Consider the following 27,749-nt stretch of genomic DNA (forward strand, 5'->3'; position numbering starts at 1 on the left):
CTGCAAAAAAGAAAATATCGTCCATTAGTTAATAATGAACCAAGTCATTAAAAATCCTTTTCTAACTCTTACATGAGAAAAGTACAGGGTAGCAGTTTCCACTTGATTTTTTCATCATGTCTTTTTTTCCCTTCCCTTTTACCTTCATTCACTCCTTCTTCCACGTGTTACTAGGTTTCAATATAACAGTACTCTGAGAAGTTAAATATTCTAAGTGTTTTGCAAATATATCCAGTGCATAAACATACAATGTTGGGGCAAGTGAAAAGTTCCGAGGGAAATAAACAAAAACCAGAACCCTCAAGGCATTCTTATCTAGTCATTCTCCCATGATCCATGCCTGTGTAGAATGTTCAGCCCTTACTGTGATAGTTGTATTTTAAAATATCAACCTAAAGATACTACAGAAATTACATTAACAGAAATAACTTATAAATTTATGGTAATAGGAGAAGAAACTAAGTAGTTACCTTACAAACATGAAATATTTTCTAAGTTTTCCTGTAATTATAATACCTAACTCTGCTAATGTATAGTAGAATCAGATAAGTTTTTTTAAGGAATTTGAGTCTAAATTCCAGTGGTTCTCTTTGCACACTAATTGTACTAAGACTAGGCATATGATGATGCATATATTTTTATACATATGCCTTCTAACTACCAGATGTTCTTGACACTTATTTTGAAGAATAATTGGATAGCATCTGGAGTTAAAACCATTGCCTTCCCAGAAAAATACATTGCCAGGATATGTTTTCTAAAGGAAAGTAGTTACTTCAGGATCTCAGAAGGGTCTTTCCTCCTTTGTTAATAAAGATGGCCAATTGCTTTTAAAATATTTCCACCATGACTTTGAAATACAAGGGGTGAGTACACAGGTGAAGTCACCACAATTGCCACTGAATATAAATACAGATACTCTCCAATATTAGTATGGCTGAAAACACTTAATATTTTACCTATACCCCTTCTCTTTTCCCAGTACTGATAAAGATATATTTATATTACTTCCAAATAAAAGAACAGCTAATCTATAAAGATTCCCTACGAATGTAGTTACCTACTTATGTTGTAACACTACATATACTGCCCTGAAATTTCTAGTTCAGGACTCAGAACAGCACACAAATCTTTAGACAGGGTTCCTCTTCAATGTTGTCTCAATTATTTAACATAACTGCCTTGCCTCCCTTCAATATTCTGAGCCAGACTTATCATAACTGGGTGTCTAAATACCACCTTAATTTGTGTAAACATATCTAAGTGAAGAAATGTTCTAATTTATAGGGAAATACTATAAGCCATTATGCAATTGTCCCTGGTCCTGCATACTCCGTTTTGGCTAATAAACAAGAGATCATTGGCCAGAGTGAAAATTTTTGCTAACTATTTCCTTAAGTAGTTTTCTCATTATATAAAACATACTAAAGTGTTTAGCACCATTCCTGGCTCATAACTGTTAATGTCATATCTAGATAATTATGCTTCTCACATGGTGAATGTTACCAAGAACACTTATAGTACCTTAAAATTTTTAGTAATCCATTTGCATGGTTATTTTAGCTATATACAGTTAACCCTTCCCAATGAAATGTTTTAGGAAAACAAGATCCATATTTCCTAGCCATTCAACTATTTGATTTTACTTGTAATATAGCACTACTTCTGCATTTAAAGTGTATTACCACAAGAGGGCATATAACCTCAATCAAGTATTAGGCATATCTGAAGTGAGTTTAGGACTCACTGGTGCATTAGAATACTATACACATAACATAACTAACTTCCCTGTATGTCAAAGGCATGCCAAGTACCAGTGCAGACCCATTTGGCAGGACTAGTAACACACTGGGAAGTTCTCAAACTCTTTAAATTTCTGGGTTCAGATAGGTTAAAAAAAAAATGTAAAAGTTGTATGGAAATTTTGTATATGAAAAAATGGAAATGGAGAAAGAAAACAAGAAATTATGTTTTATATTCTAAATTTAACAACCGTGTAACATTTCTCACTAGATAATATCAGCAGAAAGGTAAGTAACTTGGACTTATAACAGTCAACTTGAAGATTCCCCTAGAAAACTAGGTGGGTTACATCTGTACTTGCTAAATGCAAAAAGTTTGAGAGGTCCAGTCCTAGTGAACAGCCCTGGAGGACTGAAATAGAAAGTTACTAAGAGGTGAGTAGACCAAACTTGCAGGATGCTTTTAGAAAATAGTCTCTTCTCCATCAGGGCAGCCCTCAGGCTGCTGAAATCAAAGCAATTCAAGAAAGGCAGATACCTAGATGGAGAAGAATACTGAGGAGCCAGTGTATCACTGACTCCTACCTCTGCCAGCCTAATAACTCTGTGACTTTGGGAAAGTTACACCCTTTAAAATCTTTTTAAAGACTGACGTCCCACACGACAACTATAGCTTCCCAATGTATCCCAGGAACTCTAATTATTTCCTCTTACAACTGTGGAAACAGGCTCAGGATAGCTAATTGGCTTGTCTCTGTCTCTTCCAGAAGTAGATTAATAATCCTTTTCTCATGATTTTATATATATGCATATATATAATTTTGTTCACAATACACCAAAATTTAGAAGAAACTAATGGAGTGCATAGTGAGACTGGGTTGACACAGAAAAAGAGAGGATATAGCTAAACATTTATTTAAGGGATAGAAAGAATAGGAATGAACTCTTGACCAAATCCTGAAATAAAATAATTAAGGGCAGATCCTGAAGCTTAAAGAATATATTTAAAGCAAATGAAGAATTATTTAATAAAGTAGGGAGTAACCTGTGGAACTAAGTAACCGAGAACAAAGAAGTTATATGGGCTGAAAAATCAAATATTATAGTTTTTTTTTTAAAGGTTTAGGTACATTCAATTGTAATGAGATTTATTATGCAAAGTTAGGGATTTGGGGAGTTCATCTTTTATTTTTTAAAGCTTTGATGTCTCATACTTGATAGCTACAGCCTCCCATAAAACATACCCAATAATGGTACTACCCAAATGTTGCATTAGACAAATCCTGGGTCTAAGTCACTTTGGAAATTATTTGTCTTGTATAAAGTCACTGTTCTGAAAACATTACAGCTCACTCTTAACAGCAGTTCTCTAGGAAATATTAGCTTAAAAAATATCTCTGCCCACACTTACCTTCCTGTTTGTTTAAAAAACTGTTCCTCAAATTCTCTTAAGGCTTTCCGAAGTCTCTTCTTGTCAGCCCTAGTTTCTCGGAGATGGTCAAGAAGTACAGGCCTGTATCAGGTAAAATATATATGCTCTGGCATAACTGAGAGCTCATCATGAGCAGAGTTACCTATTTAGCAAAAGCATATTATGATACAGAAGTGTTCTGCCTAAAAGTGTGTCTTTTGATTAAATATGACACATGTAGAGCATGACCACAGGGGAGCACATCACCGAGGACATTACTTGATGAAAATAATGTCCTAGGAAAATGGAAAGGGCAGACAGGAGGCAAGCAGACTGAGTCCATTATAAAAAGTGGTGAGGGTAAAGGCCACATGAATGCATGAGGGAGAGACAGACATTTTGGAGGAATACTCGTCAGCATTTGGTGATAGACTAAACATAAGAGGCACAAAAGGGAGAGATTTGAAAGAAAATTCGACCCTTAATCTAGAGTATAGGGGGAATGGCAAAACCCTTGGGAATGAAACAAAGACCCAGAGAAAGCTATAATTATGTCACAGATTCTACTCACTTCATTCTAAGACAGGAGAGAAAAGTCAGATACTTCAGAGCAGGAATTTTTATCTGGGGAACTAGTGTCTGGTTCCAGAAAGTTTGTGAACTCCCTGAAATTACATATGGGCATTTTCTAAAAAGTAAAAGATTCCATTGCTTTCAAAAAAGTCCAACATCCCCCAAGAAGTTAAGAACAGCTGCTTTAGAACAGCCAGCCAGCCAACCAACCAACCAAGAAAGAAAGAGAAGAAGAGGAGGGAAGAAGAAAAGGAGAAAGGGAGCCAGGGAGGGAGGGAAAGAGGAGGAAAGGGAGGGAAGAAGGAAGGATTGATGTTCTGCTTCCAAACAGGTCACTCTTCTCTGAGCTGAAATTAGGGTACCAACTGATACAAGCACACTAAAATCTCAGCTTGCAACTTAGTGCTTGGTCTTGCCTCATATTTATGGGGATTCCATCCCTATCTTGGGGCATATACTCACCACACTATTATACATGTTAAAGAAAATCTCATGATCTGGCCTGTAATATACAAACCAAAGAAGGCCAAATGATCAAGAGGAGTGCCAGCTACTGAATAATGATAATAACAATAACGATAATACTAATGAAAATCCAAACGGCCCCTGACTGAGTGGCCATTAGGAGGAAAAAGGTCAGCTCATTTACTTAAGTCCCAATCTGGAGAAACCATTTTATCTAAATAGACTAGACTAGGATAAAGGCCCTGACAACTGCTGAGCCAACACAGGATCCCAATTCCTTTTGGTCCAGCATTTTCAAAGGCCAACTCCGCTTTACACGCTGCCAAGCATTAGATTGGTGCCAGACCCTGCTGAAAAGATGTGCAAGTGTAGCAAATGGACCATTAGCATTTATGACATCTTTGGGACCTTATTGGGAGCCTTGGTTCCTCATGGTTTTGTCTTCTCAATTTTCCTGTTAAAAGGATAACCAGATTATGCTTTCTGCTGGATAGCATTTTTTAGAGCGTGTAATAGCTCTTCTGAATTTTGTGTGTACGGACATATAATGTCCCCCAGACCAGAAGGAGTTAAAAGGAGACTCCACACTTAGGATTCACACTCACATGGTGGCCTCATGTAAATTGGACATGGAGAGAGCTGGTTGTTTGATTTCTTTCTTTTCATCTGGTAGCAGGAGCCTAACAGGCTCAGTCTCATTAGAGTAGGTGAGGTGGTCGCCAACAGGAAGGTGGGATGCTGGGTTTGGCAAAGAAGGTTGTTGGCTTCCCTGTGGACAGTCTTCATCAGAGTCTTCTTCCTCCTGCTTATCATAGGAAGAATTAAAGTTACAAAATGCTAAGTGCCTCTTGAGGAAGCAAAAACAGGAAGGGGAACCATAAATAGACACAATGAAAACAGTAGATGATCCCTGTGCCTACTGAGAACCAAGAAGGAGGCAACCAAGAGGAAGTCTTGCTCAGTTGCATCAAAAAACTTGCAGAAGTTAATGAGCAAAGAAGCACCCATCCTGGGCTAAAATGCTCACCAAGCTCAGATCTCTCTGCTGGGCCAAAGCAGGCACAGACATCTAGGATATGTTCCAATCTGGGCTGCATTGCCTAGTAATTCTTCCCTTTCACCCAGGCCTTCTGGGCCCCAGCTTCTTAACAGTTACATGGGTTAGGGTGAGATGGACCAGAGACTTCTTTTGTCATCCAGAAATACCCCAAATCAGGTCCTGGTGTGGGCCACTCTCAGATACAGAGAATACTCAGATAATTGACAAATTCAGGGAAGAGCTCTATGAAGGCCAAAACAAAATGGAGTTACTGCTTAACCTGTTCAGGTAATGCTTATCACAACCAAAAGATTTTCTTGCAAGGAAATCTGAAAATCATACCCCATTTAAAATTATGCTTCCTTAATTGGAACATTTCAAAGAGTATGAATCACTATTGTCTTTGTCTTTAGAGTTGTGGAAATACAAATGTACTGAAGTATACTTAAATTTGAATTTGTTAATATTTCTTTTAATATTGATATCTTGAGCAAGTGACTGTTCTAATATTGATGGAGTAGGATCTGTGGTGCTTTTCAAGTTCTGTATTCCCATAAATCATTCTTTATTAAAAGTAGTCTAACTCAGTTTCAGTATTCATATTTTCTATTGAAATAAATCTACTTATATCTTGCACAGAGATGGTCAAATGGTACCAAAAACAAATGCTGCATTATATCAAGGAACATACTATCAATTTTCTTATTAAAGGAGAAAAATTAACAACACGCAGACTAGAACAGCTCTGTTCTGTCTAGCTGTGTTGTTGTAAATTAGGTAATGCCAAACTGAAATCCATCATGTGTTCTCCTCACCCAAGCAATGAAAGCAAGTGTAATAACTGGCTTCAAAAATAGAATTGCTATCTATTCCTGTTTCACAATAGTTTTAATTATCAGCCACTGTTAAGTGTAGTATTGGAGTTGAGGGAGACCACGTTTCTACTTTGTGAAATAACAACTGGCCTTGTTAGCAGCATATCCTGCAAAGAAGGCTCCTTTATAACTCTCATGGTGCTGCCTCCCTAACTAAACATCAATACAAAGCACAAGGACAGATTTCTAGTTCATGCAAACATCCCAACTTACAATTGTTGGAATAAGGGAAGGCGTGGACAAGATTTGCTTGATAATTCTGTATCTGTCATAAAGAGGCTTTATGAGGTTCTTGTCTTGCTTAGTTACCTGGAAAACATGAAATTAATTATTGTTCCTTTCTCGAACAAGAATGAAAACACATCAATGTTTTTAGCAGGCCAAAAAAAAAAAATTTTGAAGCCTCTAAGGGATTACAATACTAAAATGCAACAGTAATTTTCAAAAGGTAAGTCATTTATAAGACACTGTATGAAGCACACGCCAATTTTCTTCTAGGAAAGTTTCTTTAAGGATAGGTCCAAGTTTAGAAATACGTTTTTAAAGCTTACTGAAGGAGTCCTCAATGTTTAAATGGTAAGGAGCCTGTTCTTTAATTACTTCTTTATTCTTAAAAGACCAATGGGTGATCCAAGAGCTATTGATTTTTCTTCTGAAACATGTATTTTATCTGACTTTCAAGATCTTTATATCCACAGACACCAACCTTGTCCAGGTCTTCATCACTACATACTTGGATTATATGCTAGCTTACTGGCTAAATCTGACATAAACTAAATATTTTGGATAAAACAGTTAACCTCTCTGAATTCTCAATTTCCTACCTATACAACAAGGAAGTTGGAGTTAAAAAGTTCCTTCCAACCAAAAAGTTTCATAACCTCTTATTTACTAATGTATTCTATTACCCTGCTGCTCTTTGACTCATCCCTAAGCACCATTTTTAACATGTCACAAAGTACATAAAATTTTAAATAGTTTCCTACTTATCTATTAATCATCTACCTACCTACCTATCCCAACCTATCTACCTCTCCAGCCAAAATGACCGAACTCCTCTGCTTGCCTTCGTTTTCCTCCCTGATGTGTGTCCTGCATTAAGTTTTCTACATATTTACTACACACAACCTCCTTTTCATTCTAGTCCAATGGTTCTCACTCAGCAGGTAGTGGGAAGGAAATGGTAGAAATAGCACATAGCATAATTGCCCAAGTGTCCTATCTGACTCTGCCTTCCAGATCCCCTCTGAGAATCCTGAAGGAAAAGAAAATGGCTCAAGCAGGTATATTTTTTAAGCTTTCTAGTTATTCTCATGTTACCTTACCCCATCCCAGTTGAGAACCATTCTGGCCTATTTGATCTTCCTTTTCTCTGAACTTCTCTGTGTCTCACTGTCTGGGCCTTAACTGTTTTCTGTGTTTCAGTCTTGTCTGCCCAAATAAATTATATCACATATTTCTTCAAATTCTCACAGTACCCAATGTATCCCCTTTCCTACTACCCATCTAACAACCCAGGTTCATATGCAAAAGTAGTCTAATTTTTAGAGGTCTTCATATAAATTCCACAGGCTATATAACCCAAGGCTCTTTTATTTTCAGTAGAAAGAAAGACCACCTCTCTCTGTAGAGCATTTTAAGTATTGGTTAAGTAACTCCAAGAGCCTTTCATTTTCTAGCTCAATCATTCCTTAAACATTTTCTTAGTCATGACACATTTTTACACATAAAATAAAAAATTCTTTCATGTATTCCATGGGATTTTAATAGGTGACAAAGAAAAAGAAATCTCTAAGTTCAGAAAACACTCAAATAATGTTTTTTATTCATTATCTTATTGGGACTTATATTCCAGAGAAAGCACTTCAGAAAATGATGCATTTAACTATTATTGGCATCTCTATTGCAGTTTGATTTTTTTTGTTTTACTTATTTTTAGTATATTGTCTGGATTCTAGAAAAGCTAAATTTAGTCTTAAAAGAGAAAAAGAAAAGAGTGACCAAAAAGCAAGTTAGAATGATGAATGCCATTATAAAAAAGTTCCTTCCACAGATGCTAGATAAAAGTCAGGGTACAGGTACAATTATGGCACTCATCTTTCACTCTCATGATTCTATGATTTTACTTTTAGGATCATTATTAAAGTAATCCCCAAAGACAGATGTGAGGGTTCAATGGCCGTAAGTACAGGACTTCAATGCCGTAAGTGCTTATCCTCAAATATATGTGCACAGGAAGGCACGCTGCCTGAAGAAGAAGAGTTAGTGGTGAGATTATGTGCCAGGAGCTGTCTTCTACTCAGGGGCCTACGGACACCAGCTATTATGAGGCCTGCAATGTCAGTCTTCATGGTGGAAAATGAGTCAAGATGTAGGCTCTGCAGGATAGGTACCTCAAATCTAAGGGGCAGAAATACATTAGACTTTGCTATTCCTCGGCCACTTTCTACTAAGAATCAGACCATTCTTTCCTCTTAATTCAATGGCTCTGTTTCTGAAATGCATCCTCCCCCCCTAATTCTGCATATTGGTGGCTGACTGTGGTATGTTAGTAGTATCTAACTTATGATTTTTATTTAAATGGGGAAAACAAGGACTGTGTAGAATAACCTGCAAGAGCCAGAGAGAGATATCCAGCGCATGAATGGGGTTGTCAGATTTTAAAGATAAATATAAGGAGATAAACCCCAAAGCTAATTATCCTTACTTCCTGCTCCTCCATTTTATATGGCATCAGAAGAAATGAAACTTAAAGGAGGTTGAGCAAGAAGGGGCTGTGCATAGAACAAAATTTGATATACTTTGTTGATAGCCTGACAATTCCGTCATGAAAAACTCCTGGCCCCCTCTGCAGTAGGTTACTCGAATTATCAAGATCTGGAATAGTACCCCCCAAACAAGCTGGCTTTCCAAGCAGAACTGCTGCTGAGTGGTCAGCCCAAATCTTATTTCTTTCTAGCCCTGGTCAGAAAGTTGTTTGGGGAAGAAACTGCCACAGCTTAAGTGCTTTTACCACCACGCTTGTTTTCCGCTCTCCCCATGGCACTGGTCCCATGTATTCTTTCACAGTAAACCATGAAAACATAAAAATCAGTCAAACCGTCACCATAAACAAGCTCTCTCCTTGAGAGGGAGGTAAAACTGACGTTCTCCTCTCTGGACAGTGAGTGATGAGAATCTATTACTCTTTAGCTTTAGGGACTCAAGTCTTGCCAAACTTTCCCTGTGCCTAAGTCTCCCCAGCCCCTCACTGAGGGAGACAGTATACGTGGAACAAGTCTGACAGCTTGAACTAACCAGTCAGTCCAACAACATGGGAAGTCAATAATGAACATAATCATACAAAGCAACTGCTGAAGAGAATGGCTTGGTCAATTCAGATTTCTAAGCATACTGCCAATTAATATTGGCCTTGAAAAGATAGGTCATGAGTTCAGATAACTGGCTTCAAGAATTACACACTATTTTACATTTGGTAGTGTATATATGTCCATGCCACTCTCTCACCCTGTCACATCTTACCCCTCCCCCTCCCCATATCCTCAAGTCCATTCTCTAGTAGGTCTGTGTCTTTATTCCCGTCTTGCCACTAGGTTCTTCATGACTTTTTTTTCCCCCTTAGATTCCATATATATGTGTTAGCATACTGTATTTGTTTTTCTCTTTCTGACTTACTTCACTCTGTATGACAGACTCTAACTCCATCCACCTTACTACAAATACCTCCATTTCGTTTCTTTTTATGGCTGAGTAATATTCCATTGCATATATGTGCCACATCTTCTTTATCCATATATACACTACCAAATGTAAAATAGATAGCTAGTGGGAAGCAGCCGCATAGCACAGGGAGATCAGCTCGGTGCTTTGTGACCACCTAGAGGGGTGGGATAGGGAGGGTGGGAGGGAGGGAGACGCAAGAGGGAAGAGATATGGGAACATATGTATATGTATAACTGATTCACTTTGTTATAAAGCAGAAACTAACACACCATTGTAAAGCAATTATACTCCAATAAAGATGTTAATAAATAAATAAATAAATACTTCTTGAATATCTTTAAAAAAAAGAATTACACACTATTTTTAATTTGGAAAGTTATGGAATCTCTGAACCTTAGATTCTTAATGTGCAAATTCTTAATATACAGAATGAGGATCATTTTTAATTATCTTATGTAAATGTCCCTGGCACAGAGTCAGGCATACTAAATGTTATTTAAGCTATCAAACTAGTTGATTTGAGGGTTACTATCAATGTTGTAAATTACTAATAAAGGAATAATCATGGTGCTATTAAAGCATAAATTTTAAAGATAAAAAAATTGAGAAGCACTCTATGTCTTGATATAAAAAGCTATCTAGAATATGCAAAGTGAAAAAAGGATACATAATTATGTAGCCTGCTACCTTTTTTCAAAAGGGGCAAATTAAGAATGTGTATTGATACTTTCTTGTATATGCTTTATATAGAAACTCCAAAAGGACACCTAAAACATTCATAACAATAGTTACACCTGCTTAGAGTGGGAGACCTCAGAACTGGAGCTGGCAGATGGGGTGGGAAGGAGTCTTTTTAATGTGTAACCTTTTATATTTTTTGAACTATGTGAGAAAGTATTACCTATTCAGCAAATTAAATTTCTGTTGAAAGGGTAAGTAGAAGAACTTGACGGGATCTTCCTTTTGGTGCATTTTACCTGTAAGTCTTCTCTCTCTCCAATGCACAACTACTCACTAATCAGTTACCAAATTTTTACTTGATTTAAAAAAAATAAAATGAATTGTTATGTTTTTTAAAAATCTGCTTTTCTACACGACGCCCCAAAACCTATGGGATGCAGCAAAAGCAGTTCTAAGAGGGAAGTTTATAGCAATACAATCCTACCTCAAGAAACAAGAAACATGTCAAATAAACAGCCTAACCTTACACCTAAAGCAATTAGAGAAAGAAGAATGAAAAACCCCCAAAGTTAGCAGAAGGCAAGAAATCATAAAGATCAGATCAGAAATAAATGAAAAAGAAGTGAAGGAAACGATAGCAAAGATCAATAAAACTAAAAGCTGGTTCTTTGAGAAGATAAACAAAATTGATAAACCATTAGCCAGACTCATCAAGAAAAAAAGGGAGAAGACTCAAATCAATAGAATTAGAAATGAAAAGCAGTATGGAGGTTCCTTAAAAAACTTAAAAATAGGACTACCATACAACACAGCAATCCCACTACTGGACATATACCCTGAGAAAACCATAATTCAAAAAGAGTCATGTACCACAATGTTCACTGCAGCTCTATTTACAATAGCCAGGACATGGAAGCAACCTAAGTGTCCATCGACAGATGAATGAATAAAGAAGATGTGGCACATATATACAATGGAATATTACTCAGCCATAAAGAGAAATGAAATTGAGTTATTTGTAGTGAGGTGGATGGATCTAGAGACTGTCATACAGAGTGAAGTAAGTGAGAAAGAGAAAAATACCATATGCTAATACATATATATGGAATCTAAAATTTTTTTTAAAAATCGTTCTGAAGAACCTAGGGGCAGGACAGGAATAAAGACACAGACGTAGAGAATGGACTTGAGAACACAGGGAGGGGGAAGGGTAAGCTGGGATGAAGTGAGAGAGTGGCATGGACATATATACGCTACCAAATGTAAAATAGATAGCTAGTGGGAAGCAGCTGCATAGCACAGGGAGATCAGCTTGGTGCTTTGTGACCACCTAGAGGGGTGGGATAGGGAGGGTGGGAGGGAGACACAAGAGGGAGGGGATATGGGGATATATGTATACGTATAGCTGATTCACTTTGTTGTAAAGCGGAAGCTAACACACCATTGTAAAGCAATTATATTCCAATAAAGATGTTAAAAAAAAAATCTGCTTTTCTCCTCAAAGATGCTGCAGTTAATGAAGGGCCAGAAGAAGTAACTGCCATTACTCATCCAGTTGGTAATGTGTGCTGTGCACCTGACTCCACCTACAGTTCTTGGAAAGGACAATAAAAAGGGGATATATGCCAGTACCAATTCAGGATTTTCAAAAGAAAAGGACATAAATAAGCACCACAGTCAGACCTAGGGTTGATTCATTCATTTCCAGTGCTCAACGGATGCCCTGTGACCGAAAAGTGATTATCTCCAAAAATCATCCATAGATGATGGAGGAAGAAGATTACTCGGTAGCAGTATCTGAACTGACAAGGCAATGCTGTAGGGTTTATCAGCTTTAGTATGAGCTCTGACTAAACACCAAATGCAAAATTTTCAAGAGGAGTCATAACGAAGGTCTCTCTAGAAAAGAAATAACTTCATCTTGGAAGCTTAATATTTAATGCATTTTAAGCAGCAGAGCAAAGACTCCAGATGAAAATCATCCATCAGTTTGAGTTTAAAGAATTGGGACCTAATGAGATAACCTCAAATGTGAATAAGCTCACTGAGGAGCCAGGAATAATACTATTGTGGAAATTTTCAATCCTCTCTTTGCTTCTTCTGTGGCTTCTGGACTCCCCCTTAGGAACCACCTACTAGCTGCCTAGCCACTTCATGGTCTGCTGTGTTAAGCTCTCCCAGGAACAATACTGCAGCTCTAGATATTGAGACGTACATGTTCTACTGCAGATGCTCTCTATTTAAAGGGCCTCACTTTAGCCTACTGCAAAGATAGGTTTATTTGAAGGGGCTTCTGACACTGAACAGTTTAATGGCTATTTCTTTTAAAATAACAGAAATAAATTGCCGTTTAAATAAAGATGACTTCTAAAGAACTCAGAGTTTTTCTCTGACCTTCAGATTTTCATTTACATGTTTTTATTTGACTTGAATACCTCAGTAGGGTGATCGACCATCCCAGTTTTCCCAGGACTGAGGCTTTTGGTGGGCCATGGAATTTTCAGTGCTAAAGTTAGGAAAGTCTAGGGAAACCTAGGATGGTCGGTCACCCTGTTCCTGAAAGATCTTAAAACAAACATGTCCAAAACAGACCTCCTGAGTTTTCACTCTCACCCTCAATTTGCTCCTCCTCTAGTTTTTCCCCATCTCAGTAAATGGATCCGTCTTCCTTTCCTTCACTCCCTACCATCCAATGATTCAGCACATCCTTTTGATTCTATATCCAAAATATATTTTGAATGTGTCTACTTCTTTCCATCTCCAAGGCTACCATACTAGTCCAAGCCACCCATTTCATCTTCCCTTTTCCACTCTTTTCCCCTATGATTAATTCTCCATACAGCAATCAAAAAGATCTTTAAAGTGTGAATCACACCATGTCACTTTCACAATTACAACCATTCAACAGCTTCCCAATACTTTCAGTGGCCTAAAAGGTCCTATGTTATGTGCCCTGATCTACCTTTTCTGACTTCATCACATGCCATCCTTGCTCCAGCCCTCAGACCTGAGAACTCCAACTACAAACAAGCTCTTCCTTCAAAGGCCTTCATACTTGCAGTTCCGTCTAGAATGCTCTTTGCTGCTGCTCTTGGCCTGCTGATTCTTCTGCATTAAATGTCATCTTATTGGCCTTCCTAATCACCCTATATAAAATAGAAACCATCCATACTCATTATTTTCTATCATATCATCTGTTTCTTTGCACAGTACTTATAAAAAATTTTAATGATTTTGTCTATTGAGTTATTTCTTGTTGTATCCCAACTCCCAGGAAAACATGAGCTCCGTGAAGGCGGTAACCCACATCACTTTTCTATCTTGTTTATTTTTTATGTCCAGCATGGATCATAGTTCACAACACATAGTAGGCACTCAGATCTTTTTGCAAATGAATGGATTGCCCACTGGTCACCAGGCATCTCTTTTTATTGCCACAATAATTATATAAATAGGTATTATCTGTATTTGATAGATGAGGAAGTTGAATATCAGAGAATTAGTTCACTTGCCAAGCGTGTATGATTAGAAAGTGTCTTGTTCAAGGACTGAGTCCCGCTCTAAGTTTATTATACCAGTCCCAACTCATCCCTCACTCCTTAGTCAACTGAGTAGAACACAGAATTAGGACTTGGGTGTTGACCAAGCTGCTTTTATAGATGTGGTCAAAGTAACTGTAAAATACAGGGAAGACCATCAGAAGCACTGAAGGATGGAAAACCACAGATGTGCTTGACTATGTGTGTGTGTGTGTTTATACACACACACACACACAGAGAGAGGTTAGTTATCCACTTATCCACTGACTATCACAAAGTCTAGAATATTTGGGGGTGGGAGGAGGGGACAGGTTAGCTGAGTGGATGAAAACCACTGGTCACAACATACATTGGTTATTTTTAAGTTTAAAGGTATTTCATAAAGACAGAGGTAGCCAAGGGCCCATTTCTACTTGTAGATCACGTGTCCCAATGTAAAGGACTAGTCCGGGGGCATATGGTAAGCCTTTTGGGATTTGATAAATGTTGCCACCTTACGATCAAGACTAGATAATGTAAAATAGAACAGGTGAAGCCAGCATTCTCCTCAAGAAGACTTCATTTCAAAGTCAAACATGCTCGTTTGTTCTTTCATATATCCATTCACTCTGCCAACATTTATTCAATACTTACTTGTACAGACACTGAGGATCATGAACAATAAACAGCCTAAACTCTACTCAAGAAGTTTCAAGTACTATAATGAGAGACAGAAAATGGCACAGAGCATAGTTAGAGCTATGTTAGGGTAGCTACAGATTATTCAAGAAATGAAAGGCGACCACGTCACTCAGAGTTCAGACAGGAAGGACTACAAGGAAGGTTCCTTGGCGTAAGTAAAATGTAAGCATAGATATGCAGGAGGAGGACGGATTAACCAGGTAAATACTAAATACTAACTGCTTTCATCATCATTTTTGTAAAATATAATCTTTTCTTTGAGCTCCAGGTGCCCATATCCAAATGCATAATTGACAACTCTATCTGGGTATCTCACAAAGATTTCAAAACCAAGATGTCTAAGCTGAAGTCTTTGGACATCTCATCTAACATTCCTCAAGAAACCCTACGTCTCTATTCTTATCATATAAAATACTAAACTGCTTTCCTTACTATTTATACCTCATCCCTGCTTTATTATTTCTTAATAAAACATACAGTAAAATGAGATTGTACTCCTAGTCTCGTGTTCATTTGCTAACTTATCGGGGGAAGTTGGGGAGAAAGGAATATGAAATGCCCTAGTGTCTTTACCATGCGTCTCCCATCAGCATGCGACACTGTAACCTCCAGAATGGCAATGCCCTAGGTCATAGCTAATAACCCACTAGGAACTCATCTGACTGAACGTTCAGAGCCAGTCTCCTAAAGATATTTATGTGGTACCGAAGTGCTCTTACAAATTGGTCAAAATCATGATCTCAGTGGCATCATGTGGAGTGGTGGGGCCCTGTGAAGGTTGGCGAGGCCCTGTGAAGGTTGGCGAGGTACCTTAGAAACGTCCTGAGAAGGAAGCTGCTCTCTCTTCTCCTTCACGCATGTCAACACAGCATCTGGAGTCTCCTCTCCAGAGGAGCCTGGCTCAGGGCCCACAGCTTCCGGCTTCCCATTCTCTTGGGGGACTGCGGGTTGCTCACAGGATGGATTTCTAGGTGGGCCTTTGGGAGCACTCCCTTGTTCTTCTGACAGCTTCAGCTTTAGTTCTAAGAGAAATGCCATGAGTTACCAGGAGCAAGGAGGACTCATTGGCCCTAAAAAGAGCAGAGAGCCTTTCAGGAATTCCTTCCCTGATGCCAAGTGAGTGGAAATGAACAGTGCCGATGATGGTTCCCCAGATGTGAAAATAGAGGGCTCTTGAGGCTGGGATCTCATGGAGGTGGAAGATCATCTGTGGGAGTAACTCAGTGGTCTAGATTTCCGAGGAGGATTCCTGGAGAAAGACCAGTGGTACCTGGCCCCAAAGTTTTCACCTGTTATCTATCACAACACCTGAAATTCTATACTCAAAGATTCATTTACTTGGGTTTTGAAAGTTGTGCAGCCATTAAGAGCCCCTGCAGAAATGCAAGTACTTCTGGAAGGCATTACACAGTGCAGACGTCTGAGGATACATCGGAGGGGTGGGGAAGGGGACATGGGAATGCCAGCCCCAACTTGACAGATTTCACAATTTTGTCTAATGCCAGTATTTAAAATCCAGAAATCACCATTATTGCAATGTGACTTTATATAAACCTACGTAATTAAAAATAAAAAGGCCACCTGGGACTTATCAAGAAATTAGATTTCAGAATATGCTAGGGGACTGCTTGTTTGAATGAGGCCATTTATATTGATTTCTCAATTACATACATACCTCATCTTCTCTGATGTTTGTTTTTTAGTTAGGCTCTGGCGTGGTGTTTAAACACCGTGTATATTATAAACCTGCTACATCACTACACTTCAATACCACTGAATTAATATTCCTTTCAGTTCTTTATCACCATCCTTCTAGAAATCTGGAAAAAACTCCCATGTCTCTAAGTATTGAAATAAAAAGTGTAGAGAGAGGAAGAAAATAAATTTTTATTGGTAAATAACCATCATCCCTTAAGATAGATTTTAGACTTAATTAATACTCACACCACCATCTCCAGAGAGACAGAGAAAGAACACTGGATTAGGAGGAAGGAGAATCAAGTTTTACTCCTAGGTCACCACCTCCCAGCTACGTCACCTTCCCCTCTCTCTGGACATAAATGTCCTCATCTGTGCAATGGGGTGTGTGGAATAAATGATTGCTCAGGCCTCTTCTGTTTCTAACATCCAAGAAACCAATAACCCAGGGAAGTGAATACTCCACATGTTGAAATGTTCCTGGCACTGAAGTGAATCACTCCACCTGGGAGTCTGGAGTTCCTCAGTCTCTTTATAAGGAGATATATTAAATGGGATCAAACAATGAAGGGGACCTAGGACCCTTTATTTCAAGATGGGGCCTCTGATCTAGGCAGGAGACAAGGTTAAAGAGGGCACAGGTGGAAGAGAATCAAGAACTCCTTGGAGGGCTTCCCTGGTGGCGCAGTGGTTGAGAATCTGCCTGCCAATGCAGGGGACACGGGTTCGAGCCCTGGTCTGGGAAGATCCCACATGCCGCGGAGCGGCTGGGCCTGTGAGCCACAACTACTGAGCCTGCGTGTCTGGAGTCTGTGCTCCGCAACAAGAGAGGCCGCGATGGTGAGAGGCCCACGCACCGCGATGAAGAGTGGCCCCCGCTTGCCACAACTAGAGAAAGCCCTTGCACAGAAACGAAGACCCAACACAGCCAAAAATAAATAAATAAAAACAAATACTTTAAAAAAAAAAAAAAAAAAGAACTCCTTGGAGCACATTATCACGATTTTATCTGCTTCCTTCCTGAGAAAGGAGATCCTTGGCTGGCATTTACCTTTGAGCTGTTTACGACCTTTAGCCAAATCATTCATCCATTTCAGGACTTCAGGATTAGATGTCTTGTCACCATGTGAAGGCTGTAAGGGAGGGAAAATGGGGATGGAAGGAGGTAAAGGGAGGGAGGGACAGAAGAAAGAGAAAAAAAGGAAAAACAAAATTTTAAACAGCTAAGGTACACGAAGGTAGTTCAGGAACATATAAAGCTGGGAGAGAGATTCAGGTGTGATACCTCCAGGTGATGGAGTTGCCTCTGAAAAACAGTGAACATTCTTGACCTCCTCCACTCTTTCATCCTTGCCATGGACACTGTTTCTAAACACACCTGGTCACCCAGCATTTTTTACATAGTCCTAACTATGTCAGTGCCCCCTACAGTCTAACCCTCAATCACCTTGTGGGCTACCCATACCCGACACCCCATTGCCAGGTCATTCTTTGTATCAATGTAGACGGTTCTACTGATACAAACCAGCACTTCCTCCCTTGCCACTGCTCATAACTTATGACCAAAACCTGCCTGGGGAACACTGATAAACTGGAAGCTTTAGCTCCTATCAGTCATATCCTCCAAGCTGAAGAAAGGAGACCCCAGGGTCTCTAAAACCTGACAACAGTCTGAGAAGTCAGTATGTAAGGGGGATACCCAGATTTCAACTGCTCTCACTGTTTACAGACTCAGTATTCTACTGGGCTAGCATTAAAGTAAAAATTAACTATATGAGTATGGACTTGGGCAAATTATTTAGGCTCTCCATGCCTCAGTTTCATCTACCAAATGAGGATTATAATAGCATCTCCCACATAGGGCTGTTGTGAGGGATGAATTAGTGAATATACGTAAAACACTGAAAAGAGTTCCAGGCACATGCTAAACACTATAGAGGTGTTAGCTAGAATTAAAAATATTATTATTGTTATTATTACTGGCAGAGGTGATAGCAGTAGTAGTAGTAGTGTTACTACCAGACCTTCAAAGGAATGGTGAATAAGTCTTCACAAACAAACATACACGTAGGGGTATGTATGTCCTACCTAGTAGCTAATCGCACTTGGATGTGGCAATAAGAATATAGTTTTAATTCTAGAAGGATATGACTCTGTTCATACAAATCATTCACCTTAATTTCTGGATTTCTTTTCAGAGCCTAAAAGTAAATTTTCTACAGAAAGAGAAACTGGGAGAGATGAGTAGCCAAACATACCTAGCCTCCAGCCCCACAGGTCAGTAGGAAACTTTCTTAAACAAGTTGAGGCCACCCTGGTAACTTAAATGGAGGCTCAAGAAGATTAGTGGTTACTTTGAATTGGGGATATACAAGGAGCTAAATAAGCATGCTCAAGAAGACATCACAAACACTGTAATAGTAGCCAGAAACGTGTATAATGTTAGTGACAAGTCTAGTGGCTCTGCCATGTTTAAGAATCCATTAAATCCATATAACATCAGCAAGATGTTGGTGAGAGAGAGACATAGGGAGAGGAGTGTGGTCCTCTCAAGGAATTAGTTCGAAGGAAAAAACAGTGCTTGTGTAAGAGGATCATCAAATGTACATGGGATTAGATGTTTTAATTGTGAAACACAAGACATGGTTCTATCACTTCTATAGTGATGTAAAAACCATACAGTTTAAAATCAAGATGGAAAATAACACTGAGGGAAAATGACAGTGATTTTTTCCCCTAGGGGAGCCCAGAAGGGAGACTCTGGTTTCCAGTAGGGAAGCCCTGGTTTCAGGACCACGGACAGTGACACACCGAGGGCACACCTCCAAACTGCTGTGCCTGGTCCTACCCATGGTCTGCTAGAATGATGCACTGTACTACTTCCCTGATATAACGTTTAGTACTTTGGCTTTGGGTAACAGTCTGGTTGTATGAACAGTCAATGTTTTACACGTGATTTCTCGAAATCCTCACAGAATTCTTCACTCTGATCTGAAAACACATCTTGTTCTCTGGAACACATCTTTTTCACTGGATATGTTCCACACAGTTAATGCAATCTTCTGAAACACTGTTAAAAACAAAAATGAAAACCTAAGACCCTAAGCCAATGATCATCAAAGAAGCTTTCACTACTGCAAACAGGACTTAATAGAAATTGAAGGCTGAATTTTCTGACAAAATATTTTAAAGCCTGAAATCATTTTCTGAAATGAATTTTGTATTTCCCTGCTCTTGGGCGAGCTTTCAAAAGAGGTTAAATCAAGTTCACAAGGATGGCAGCTCTCAGATCATATGGAAAATTTTTATATACAAGCTGTGGATCTTCAAGCCTTCTAACGTCTGAACTATTCCAGTTTAATAGGCCCCAAGGGCCATACACCCAAAAATTACACAGTGTAGATTTTGTTCAGTGTAATTAAAATGGAGCTCATGAGTCACATAACTGAGGGTACTACTGGACCAGATTTGTGGTCTGCCAAAGATGATTCAAAAGACACTTTAGAAAGATTTATGGATCAGGAATCAAAGGACCTATGTTGCTGTCTTGGCTACATCAAGTCTTTGCTGTATGAACCTGGAGAAGTTACTTCCCTTCTCTGGGCCTCAGTTTCTTCAATGGTCAAATAAGATAAGACTGACTGATCCCTTTTAATTCTAACATTCTCTAATTCTACTGAAAGTGAACATCTGGCTGAAACAGCCTTTTCTAAGTCCACGAGTTTAACAATAGTTAAATGTAAAATCAGTTGTAGGGAATAAATACAGTTCTGGATATGAAGTGAAATGGTTACATTCAATAGAGAAGGAAAGATGTATGTCATACCAGGGCATCAGACTAGCATGGAGGCCCAGCAGGAGCTCGGATTCAAAAATTGGCAGCGGGTGCTATTGACCCCACCGTCAGGCTGCCAGGAAGGAAAGCCATACACACAGCAACCAATTAAAGCCCATTAACATGTCAAACCTCTAACCACAGCCTGGCACCCAGACAGGAAGGGTGAGGGGAAGCCCTGTTTCCTGAGACATGGAAGGTTCTGATTACTTCAAAGACTTTAATACACACGGAAGCAGTGACCATGAAGCCTTCTTCCTTTACTGCTCCCAAATTCATCCATCTGCATGTTGAAGTGTGTGGGCATCTGTCTACTATGGCCCTAAAGCTTCTCCTGACAAAGGCAGGAGGTGCCAGGAGAAATTCTTCTCTAAAATACTCAGCTGCTGGGTGGCTCTTATAGTTGAGAAAAGTAATCCAGGGTCTGCAGCTGCAGGTAGAAAAATCCAATGGAAAATTAATGTCTATCATTTTCCTTTATTTTTTGACAAGGCAGAGGTTGCCATGGGATAGCCTATTCAAATATCACGCAAACAGACTAAAAAGTTAATAATATCTGAGACCACTTACTTCCTTTGTGCCAAAACCGTAAAAAGCATTATATATGCACTCCCTCATTTAATACTCACAAACTTAAGAAGTCACTACTAATATTAACTCCACTTTACAGATGGACAAACTGAGACTCAGAAAGATAAAGTAACAAGTCCAAAGTCACAGAGTTCCTAAGTGGCTGTGCGGATTCAAATCCAGATCAGTCTGATTCAAAAATTGCCTGGTTAGAAATATCAATAGGCCCTGGGGATGGAGCCCCTAATTGTTTCTCTACAGATTCCAATATGAGGGCATCACAGATCCAATAAAACTCCAGCAGCAAGTAAGGAAAATCAGTTTCTCTCAGGCTATCTGGAGCTTTCAACTTTCAGTGGACACTTAATGAATTTTACTTGTACTTCTCCACTGCAAAAACGATTCATCTTTAACCACCCCAAGCCTGAGCTGATAGAACACAACTACCTTAGGAAGGTTATAAGTCTTTGCTGGGCCTCCGTCTCCTTATCTGTAAAATAAAGGCCCGTACTCACAATGTGTAGAGCACCCTCCTGCTCTATAAAAGACAATAAGTAGTTGTGACTGCCTGACCTCAAGGAAGAGAAGAATCTTCAACACCTTAAGGTTGTCTTGAAAGCCAATCTGATTTTTTTTCCATTTTTAGCAAAGCTAAAACTCCCTCCTTAAAACCCCTCTTTTAGTGAATTTGAAGTCACTGTGGGAAACACAGAACAAGAATAACAGGAGAGTGGAATATTACCTACCCTCGCCTGCCTCCCCAGAACTAACCCACACTACAGGGACCTGCAGATTGCCTCTGGACCAAGAGCTTAGTGAGCCTTTAAATATTTAAAGATGTTTGAGACATTCCCTGGTCTCATTTATTTTAATAACAAGCTGCTCTGGACCCTCTGCCAAAGACCCAGTATCTTTGTGCAATTCTACATGGATATGATTCTTCTCTATGCCACAGTCACCAGTAGAGACAATAAATAAAATGAGCATTGGCCATCAGGACACTTACCTCTGACTCTATTGTTTCTTAAGTAAGAAAAGGAAAGGTTCATGATTGTAACACTGCAGCACCAGCAAGAAGGCTGGTGTCTCTCCGACAGGAAAGGATGGGATCAGGGTTTGTTCTTAAGAGTGGCCTGAATAGATGTCACTTGATAGGTCCTCACCCATCAACCAGAAAGTACTTTATTGTCAAAGACAACTCTCCCTCATTCTGTTCCACAATGAGAGATTCTGCCCTTTGAGTCCTTAATAGGTTCTTATCAAATGCAAATGAGAAAAGGCTAAAGAAAAAATAAGACCGTAATTCAAAAGCTTTCCAAATTTTAGTCCTAGGAACACTAATGATGGTAAGGTTCCTCAGAAAAAAAAAAAAAAAAAAAAGGAGAGATCAATAATCAAATCAGTTTAGAAATAAGAGTTGTAATTTGCTACTAGGAATTATCTTAGCAGAGATCAGCTAACAGCATGTGAGAACAAGACAGACCCAGAATGGAAACTCAATTTATGATAGGTCCTGGGTTGGCCAATGGAAACTGAGCTGTCCCCTGGCACAGAGATGTACTCAAAAAGGAAGGACAGAAAAGCCCATGCATTTCTGACACAATCCACTCATTTCAAACCACAGGGTCCTTACCCGGTATTTCTTCTCTTGTTCAAATTTTTCTTCAAATTTCCGAATTTTCCGCTTGAGGCTCTGGATGTGCTTGGTGAGCTGGGTGATGGTCTGTGGCTCTTTGCCGTCACCACAGCTGCACCGTGAAGAACTTCGGGGCCTGCGGTGATTCCAGAGAGGGAAAGAATCATCAAAAACAGTACTATATATAAAAGAGGTTACTAATAAGGACCTACTGTATAGCACAGGGAACTCTACTCAATACTCTGTGATGGCCTATATGAGAAAAAGAATGTGAAAAAGAGTGGATATATGTAAAACTGATTCACTTTGCTGTATAGCACATACTAATACAACATTATAAATCAACTATACTCCAATAACATTTTTTTTTAAGATATAAATTTTTTAAAAATGGTCTTCCAGTAAACACTGCTGCTGGTCTACAAACCAAGCTTCCTAGATGATCAGAGAGGTCCAGAGGCCAGCTCATTATCTGATGAGTCTACTGTGGTAGCATCTGCTCATTATTGGAAATCCCTGATCACAGAACTCCATTATGGGCAAACGTCGTCAGGGACTTTAGTCTACAAATGTCAGAATATTAGTCTAGGAAATGTATTTCCTAAAGCTTGGAGGACACCAATTTCAGACTAATGAGAGAGCCCTATTGCACCGTCATCCTCAGTAAGTTGCATGAGTCCCACCTAAAAACAATTTCAAGGAAGATTTAGATGAGTAGTTAACTCTTCTTTATATAACAGAGCCTTTGTGAATCTAATGAAAGGAATGGACCCCCTTTCCAGAAAACGCGTTCACCTTCTCACCTGACACACTTTACAACAGTAATAATTCACTAAATCCCTCAAGTCCACCAGTAGACAGTCCGTGGACCCTGGTCTAGATAAACTCATGAGTAACAGCAGGAGTTATTAAGGAGAAACTAGGAATTCCCTGCACGTATTTTTGGTCAAGGGAGACTCATTTTAGCTACGCATCAAAACTACTTACGCAACTTAAAAAAAAAAAAAAAGAACACATAGTTTCACATTTTTTTTTTGTCTGGGGGAGCTACTGTAAGCTACCACTTTTCTAGAATCCAAGGAGAAATTGAGATGTACAACTCACAAGCATTGCTACAATCCATCCATCGAGGCCACTGCTGGACATGGAAAGAATACTTATGAGTTCATCAAGAATTCCTGGTACTTGCATGTTCACAGACTTTCTTAGGATTCTGGTCATTTCACCAAAAATGTTCAGACATGTGAGCCGTAGGGCAGCCTGTGTCTCGAGACCATCTCCTCCTGATTCAGGAAGGCCTGAAACAGCATTCTTAACTAGAAAGTACTCTGATTTTTTGCCATTTATTGTTCAGGGCTTGCAGTTGCTTTTGGTAGGCATGTTTGCTCTATTTTGGACACACCCTTCACTGAATTTATAAATGTATTGGGTTGTATTGTAAATGGTATTTTTAAAAACTGCATGAAATGAAGACAAGAACAAAACAAGGTTTCCTTACATCATAAACTGCTGAGTGCTGGGTGGAGAAGGGGCTGATTCAGGGTCTAAGTTGAATCTCTGGCTTTGGCTGAAGATGGAGCATCGTGGTGACAGAAGCGGGTTGTCACCATCAGTGATGTGACAGAGCAGCCTGCTAGTCTCAACAGACTGGAGGTCTTCTGGTGCACTGTCCGCTCCATTCTGTACATCTCTGTGCGCTGGCACAGGGTCTGAGGAAACAAGATAAATCACCGAGACTTAGAAGTGACAGAGGGCTTGAGACTGTCATGTTCTTAAACAAAGATTATAAACATTCATTATAATGTCTTGCCTCTTTGTCATTTCTTCCTTCTGGGGATATGAGAGCCTTTCAAAATTCTGTCATGTTCGTTCTCACAGAATCTGGACAGAAAATATTACAAAGCCAACACACACCAAAAGACGGAAACACAGATTGTTTCGGTCTGAGTTACACAAGTCAGCACGGTCCAAAACTACAAAAATCCTCTCTTTATTTCATATTATTTGCATATGTCAGAGAGTATATAACAACATGTTAGAGTGAAAAAAAGAAAACAATGACATGGAACTGGAGAAAAAGATAGATTATGAGGGAGAATAGTTATAACAGAATTGCCAGTGAAGGAAGGGAGAGGAGGGGGTAGGGAGGAAAAGAGAAGAGAAAACAAAGGAGGAAGAGAGGGGCGAGGAGTCCCCAGATAGAAAATTACTCAGCACTCATTAAAAATGATGGAGAACTCAACATCAGTATGGAATGATGTTCGGAATAAACTAAATGAAAACCACGCATTTCAACACAGAACAGTAATGATTCCATTTGATATAAGCAGCATACATTTATGTCTACAAATAAATGCACTAAAAGATCAAAGAAGCTACATAGCAACTACAAAGCATGGTGGAATTAGGAATGGTTCTATTTCTTCTCCAAAATTTTAGGTAGCATTTTATTTGGGACAAAAACAAAAACCAAGAACAAAACCTGCTCTAAACCCTCTCCCCAGCTTGGCAGCTCTCTGCCTGAATGCTCACTGTGATCACTCCCCTTTTAAATGAGCTCACTGGCTCCCCAACCAGGTCAGTCCAGAAAGTGGGCACCCCTGTGCTACAGAGGTGAGGGCAGGGCAATGAGGAACGTTAGGACGCTGAGTCACGGTGGCCGGAGTGAGAGTCTCTCCATCCTGGCGTGCTGTCCAGAGCTACTCAAGGAGCAGCCAAAACCTTCTCAGTTTTGCCCAGCAAACAAGTGAGGGCAACCCAAGGCTTTCTCTTATTCTGACTACCCTAAAGAAAGAGCAAAAAACACAGATTTTCTGGGTGAATAAGTGAATCTGAAAATACCGACAGTCCACTTTTCCAAAATAACATTTATCACAATTTGGTACCGGATGAATCTTAATCAGGTTTAGAATGGCTCGAGCTCTCTAGAGCTTGAAATGCAATTTGCTTTGCGTAACATCAAAGTTCTGATTAGATCCTTGTGTGTTTTCAGTTGGCTTCTCCGCTTTTGGGCTGTAGACTGGGAGGGTGGACAATGTCTCCGATCGGGCCTTTAAAGCCGATCGACAGCACCTCTGTCAGTGGCTGAGGCTGGTCAGAAGCGGATGGGGTGAGGACTGGGGAAAGCTGGAGCCAGACGAATGCCAAAGCCCAGGCCCACAGGCAAGTGTGCTGGTGTGCCTGACACAGCTCGCCACAGGCAACACCCTGGCTAAGAATAATTTAGCCAGAAAACACTGCCATTTGGCGGGAGCCCTAAGAAGAAACACGAATGATAGTTACTGACCAGCAAACGACAGCATATACTAACAATGACCTTCAACACCCACCAGGAAGTGTCTGAGTCCCTCACCAAACCCTTTTCTCAAACCATTAGACGCTAAGAAGAAACGCATTTTATTCCTGTTACCCTTTTCGGGGCAGCATCTTTTGGTAATAATGATGGGGAAGAAAAAGATCTTTAGCAAGCACCTGGGACCAGCATAGTTTTGTTGAAATTGTCAAGACAGGAGGCCTTCTCTTCAGCTCATCTGTGGTGCCAGGGTCAAAACTAACAGGAGTCTCTTGGTGCTGTCTTATAATGACAAACTTGGGGCACTTGGGTTCCTAGCCATATGACTAACGTGGATGTAAGAGCTTAGCTTCTGAAACCCACAGAGACCTAAGATATGACTTCACAGAATCACAGGCCACTACGAACGCCACTGCAATAGTAACTGTAAACCTCCATTTACATGGCATCTGTTTTTTGTGGGCACTCAAAAAACCAGTGCTGCCTAACTAACATCCTGACCTTTCTTCCCCCCAATTCACCACTAAAGGAAGCAGTGAGCCCGAAAGATCCCAAAGTAACCAGTTGAAAAGTGACAGTCAACCTAAGTGTCCATCGACAGATGAATGGATAAAGAAGATGTGGTACGTATATACAATGGAATATTACTCAGTCATAAAAAGAAATGAAACTGAGTTATTTGTAGTGAGGTGGATGGACCTAGAGTCTGTCATACAGAGTGAAGTAAGTCAGAAAGAGAAAAACAAATACCGTATGCTAACACATATATATGGAATCTTAAAAAAAAAGGTTCTGAAGAACATAGGGCCAGGACAGGAATAAAGATGCAGATGTAGAGAATGGACTTGAGGACACGGGGAGGGGGAAGGGTAAGCAGAGACGAAGTGAGAGAGTAACACTGACATATATACACTACCAAATGTAAAAGAGATAGCTAGTGGGAAGCAGCCGCACAGCAGAGGGAGATCAGCTCGGGGCTTTGTGACCACCTAGAGGGGTGGGATAGGGAGGGTGGGAGGGAGACGCAAGAGGGAGGGGATAGGAGGATATATGTATACATATAGCTGATACACTTTGTTGCACAGCAGAAACTAACATACCACAGTAAAGCAATTATCCTCCAATAAAAATGTTTAAAAAAAAGAAAAACTGGTAATCTGGTAATGCCTGAGTTCTTTGTCTAAACTAACCTTTTGAGTTGAGAAGTGGCTTAATTAAATCAGTGGGTGCATGCCTATGTGTGCGCATTTGTGTAGACAGGATTATTGAGCTCCTTGCTCAGAAGAGACCAGGGTAGATTCAGAGCCAACCAGCGTTGCTGCCATCCTGGGAACAGAGCCCAGGCCACCACTTACAGACCCTGCTCCCCAAAAGGGAGAAGCTTATGGCAATATTAAACTCGAGTGGCTTCTGATGGGACCCTGGGAGCACACTGCTTTTTCTTCCAAAGAAAGGCGCAACTTGCAGAGCCCAGGCTGTGATGCACTATGCTTTAGAGGGAGGGCCTGGGAGCCAGGGCTCGGGGTGCTCACACTTTCTTGTGGGGCTCCAGCAAGTTCACTGATCTCTCTCTGTGTCCTTGTTTGGACCACCTGACAGGGCTGTGACAGGAAAGTCAAAGGAGATCTGCTGTACAACCTCATGCCTTTAGTTAACAGTATTGTATTATACACGTAAAAAGTTGTTATGAATGTACATCTCATGTTAAGTGTTCTTACCACAATAAAAAAAATTTTTTTTCTTTTATCCTTCTTTGTATTTTCTACAATTTCTGTAATGAGTGTCTTAATTGTATAGGAAGAAACAACCAATAAAAGTTAATGTAAAAATTTGGAAAAAAAAAAAAAAGCATTCCTGGGAAGAGAAGTGAGAAACAACGCCACAGGCAGAACAAGAGAGAACAAAGATTGTGAATTTGAATCCCAGGTCCACCACCTGTTAAGAGGCACTTGAGAAAAAATGGGCCTTTTAAACCCCAGTTTCTTCATC

The 27,749-nt window shown here is 39.7% G+C and overlaps 1 protein-coding gene across 7 annotated transcripts in view; it reads right to left on the reverse strand.

Moving 5' to 3' along the window:
* The window catches only part of FAM13C (family with sequence similarity 13 member C), a 133,973-nt gene that overhangs the window by 1,736 nt on the left and 104,488 nt on the right, over positions 1–27,749 (reverse strand). For 5 of the 7 annotated variants that reach the window (XM_057531579.1, XM_007170825.3, XM_057531578.1 and 2 more), the window contains 7 exons: positions 23,967–24,177; positions 22,466–22,604; positions 17,479–17,560; positions 15,540–15,751; positions 6,319–6,414; positions 4,797–4,996; positions 3,154–3,255 (listed from right to left, as the gene is read on the reverse strand). In XM_057531579.1, coding sequence (XP_057387562.1) covers positions 3,154–3,255; positions 4,797–4,996; positions 6,319–6,414; positions 15,540–15,751; positions 17,479–17,560; positions 22,466–22,604; positions 23,967–24,177 — 1,042 coding nt within the window. The remainder of the gene's footprint in view (positions 1–3,153; positions 3,256–4,796; positions 4,997–6,318; positions 6,415–15,539; positions 15,752–17,478; positions 17,561–22,465; positions 22,605–23,966; positions 24,178–27,749) is intronic. The other 2 variants (XM_007170823.3, XM_007170824.3) reach the window with 2 other exon arrangements.

This window comes from Balaenoptera acutorostrata, chromosome 16, assembly GCF_949987535.1.
Source record: "Balaenoptera acutorostrata chromosome 16, mBalAcu1.1, whole genome shotgun sequence".
Classification (NCBI taxonomy): domain Eukaryota; kingdom Metazoa; phylum Chordata; class Mammalia; order Artiodactyla; family Balaenopteridae; genus Balaenoptera; species Balaenoptera acutorostrata.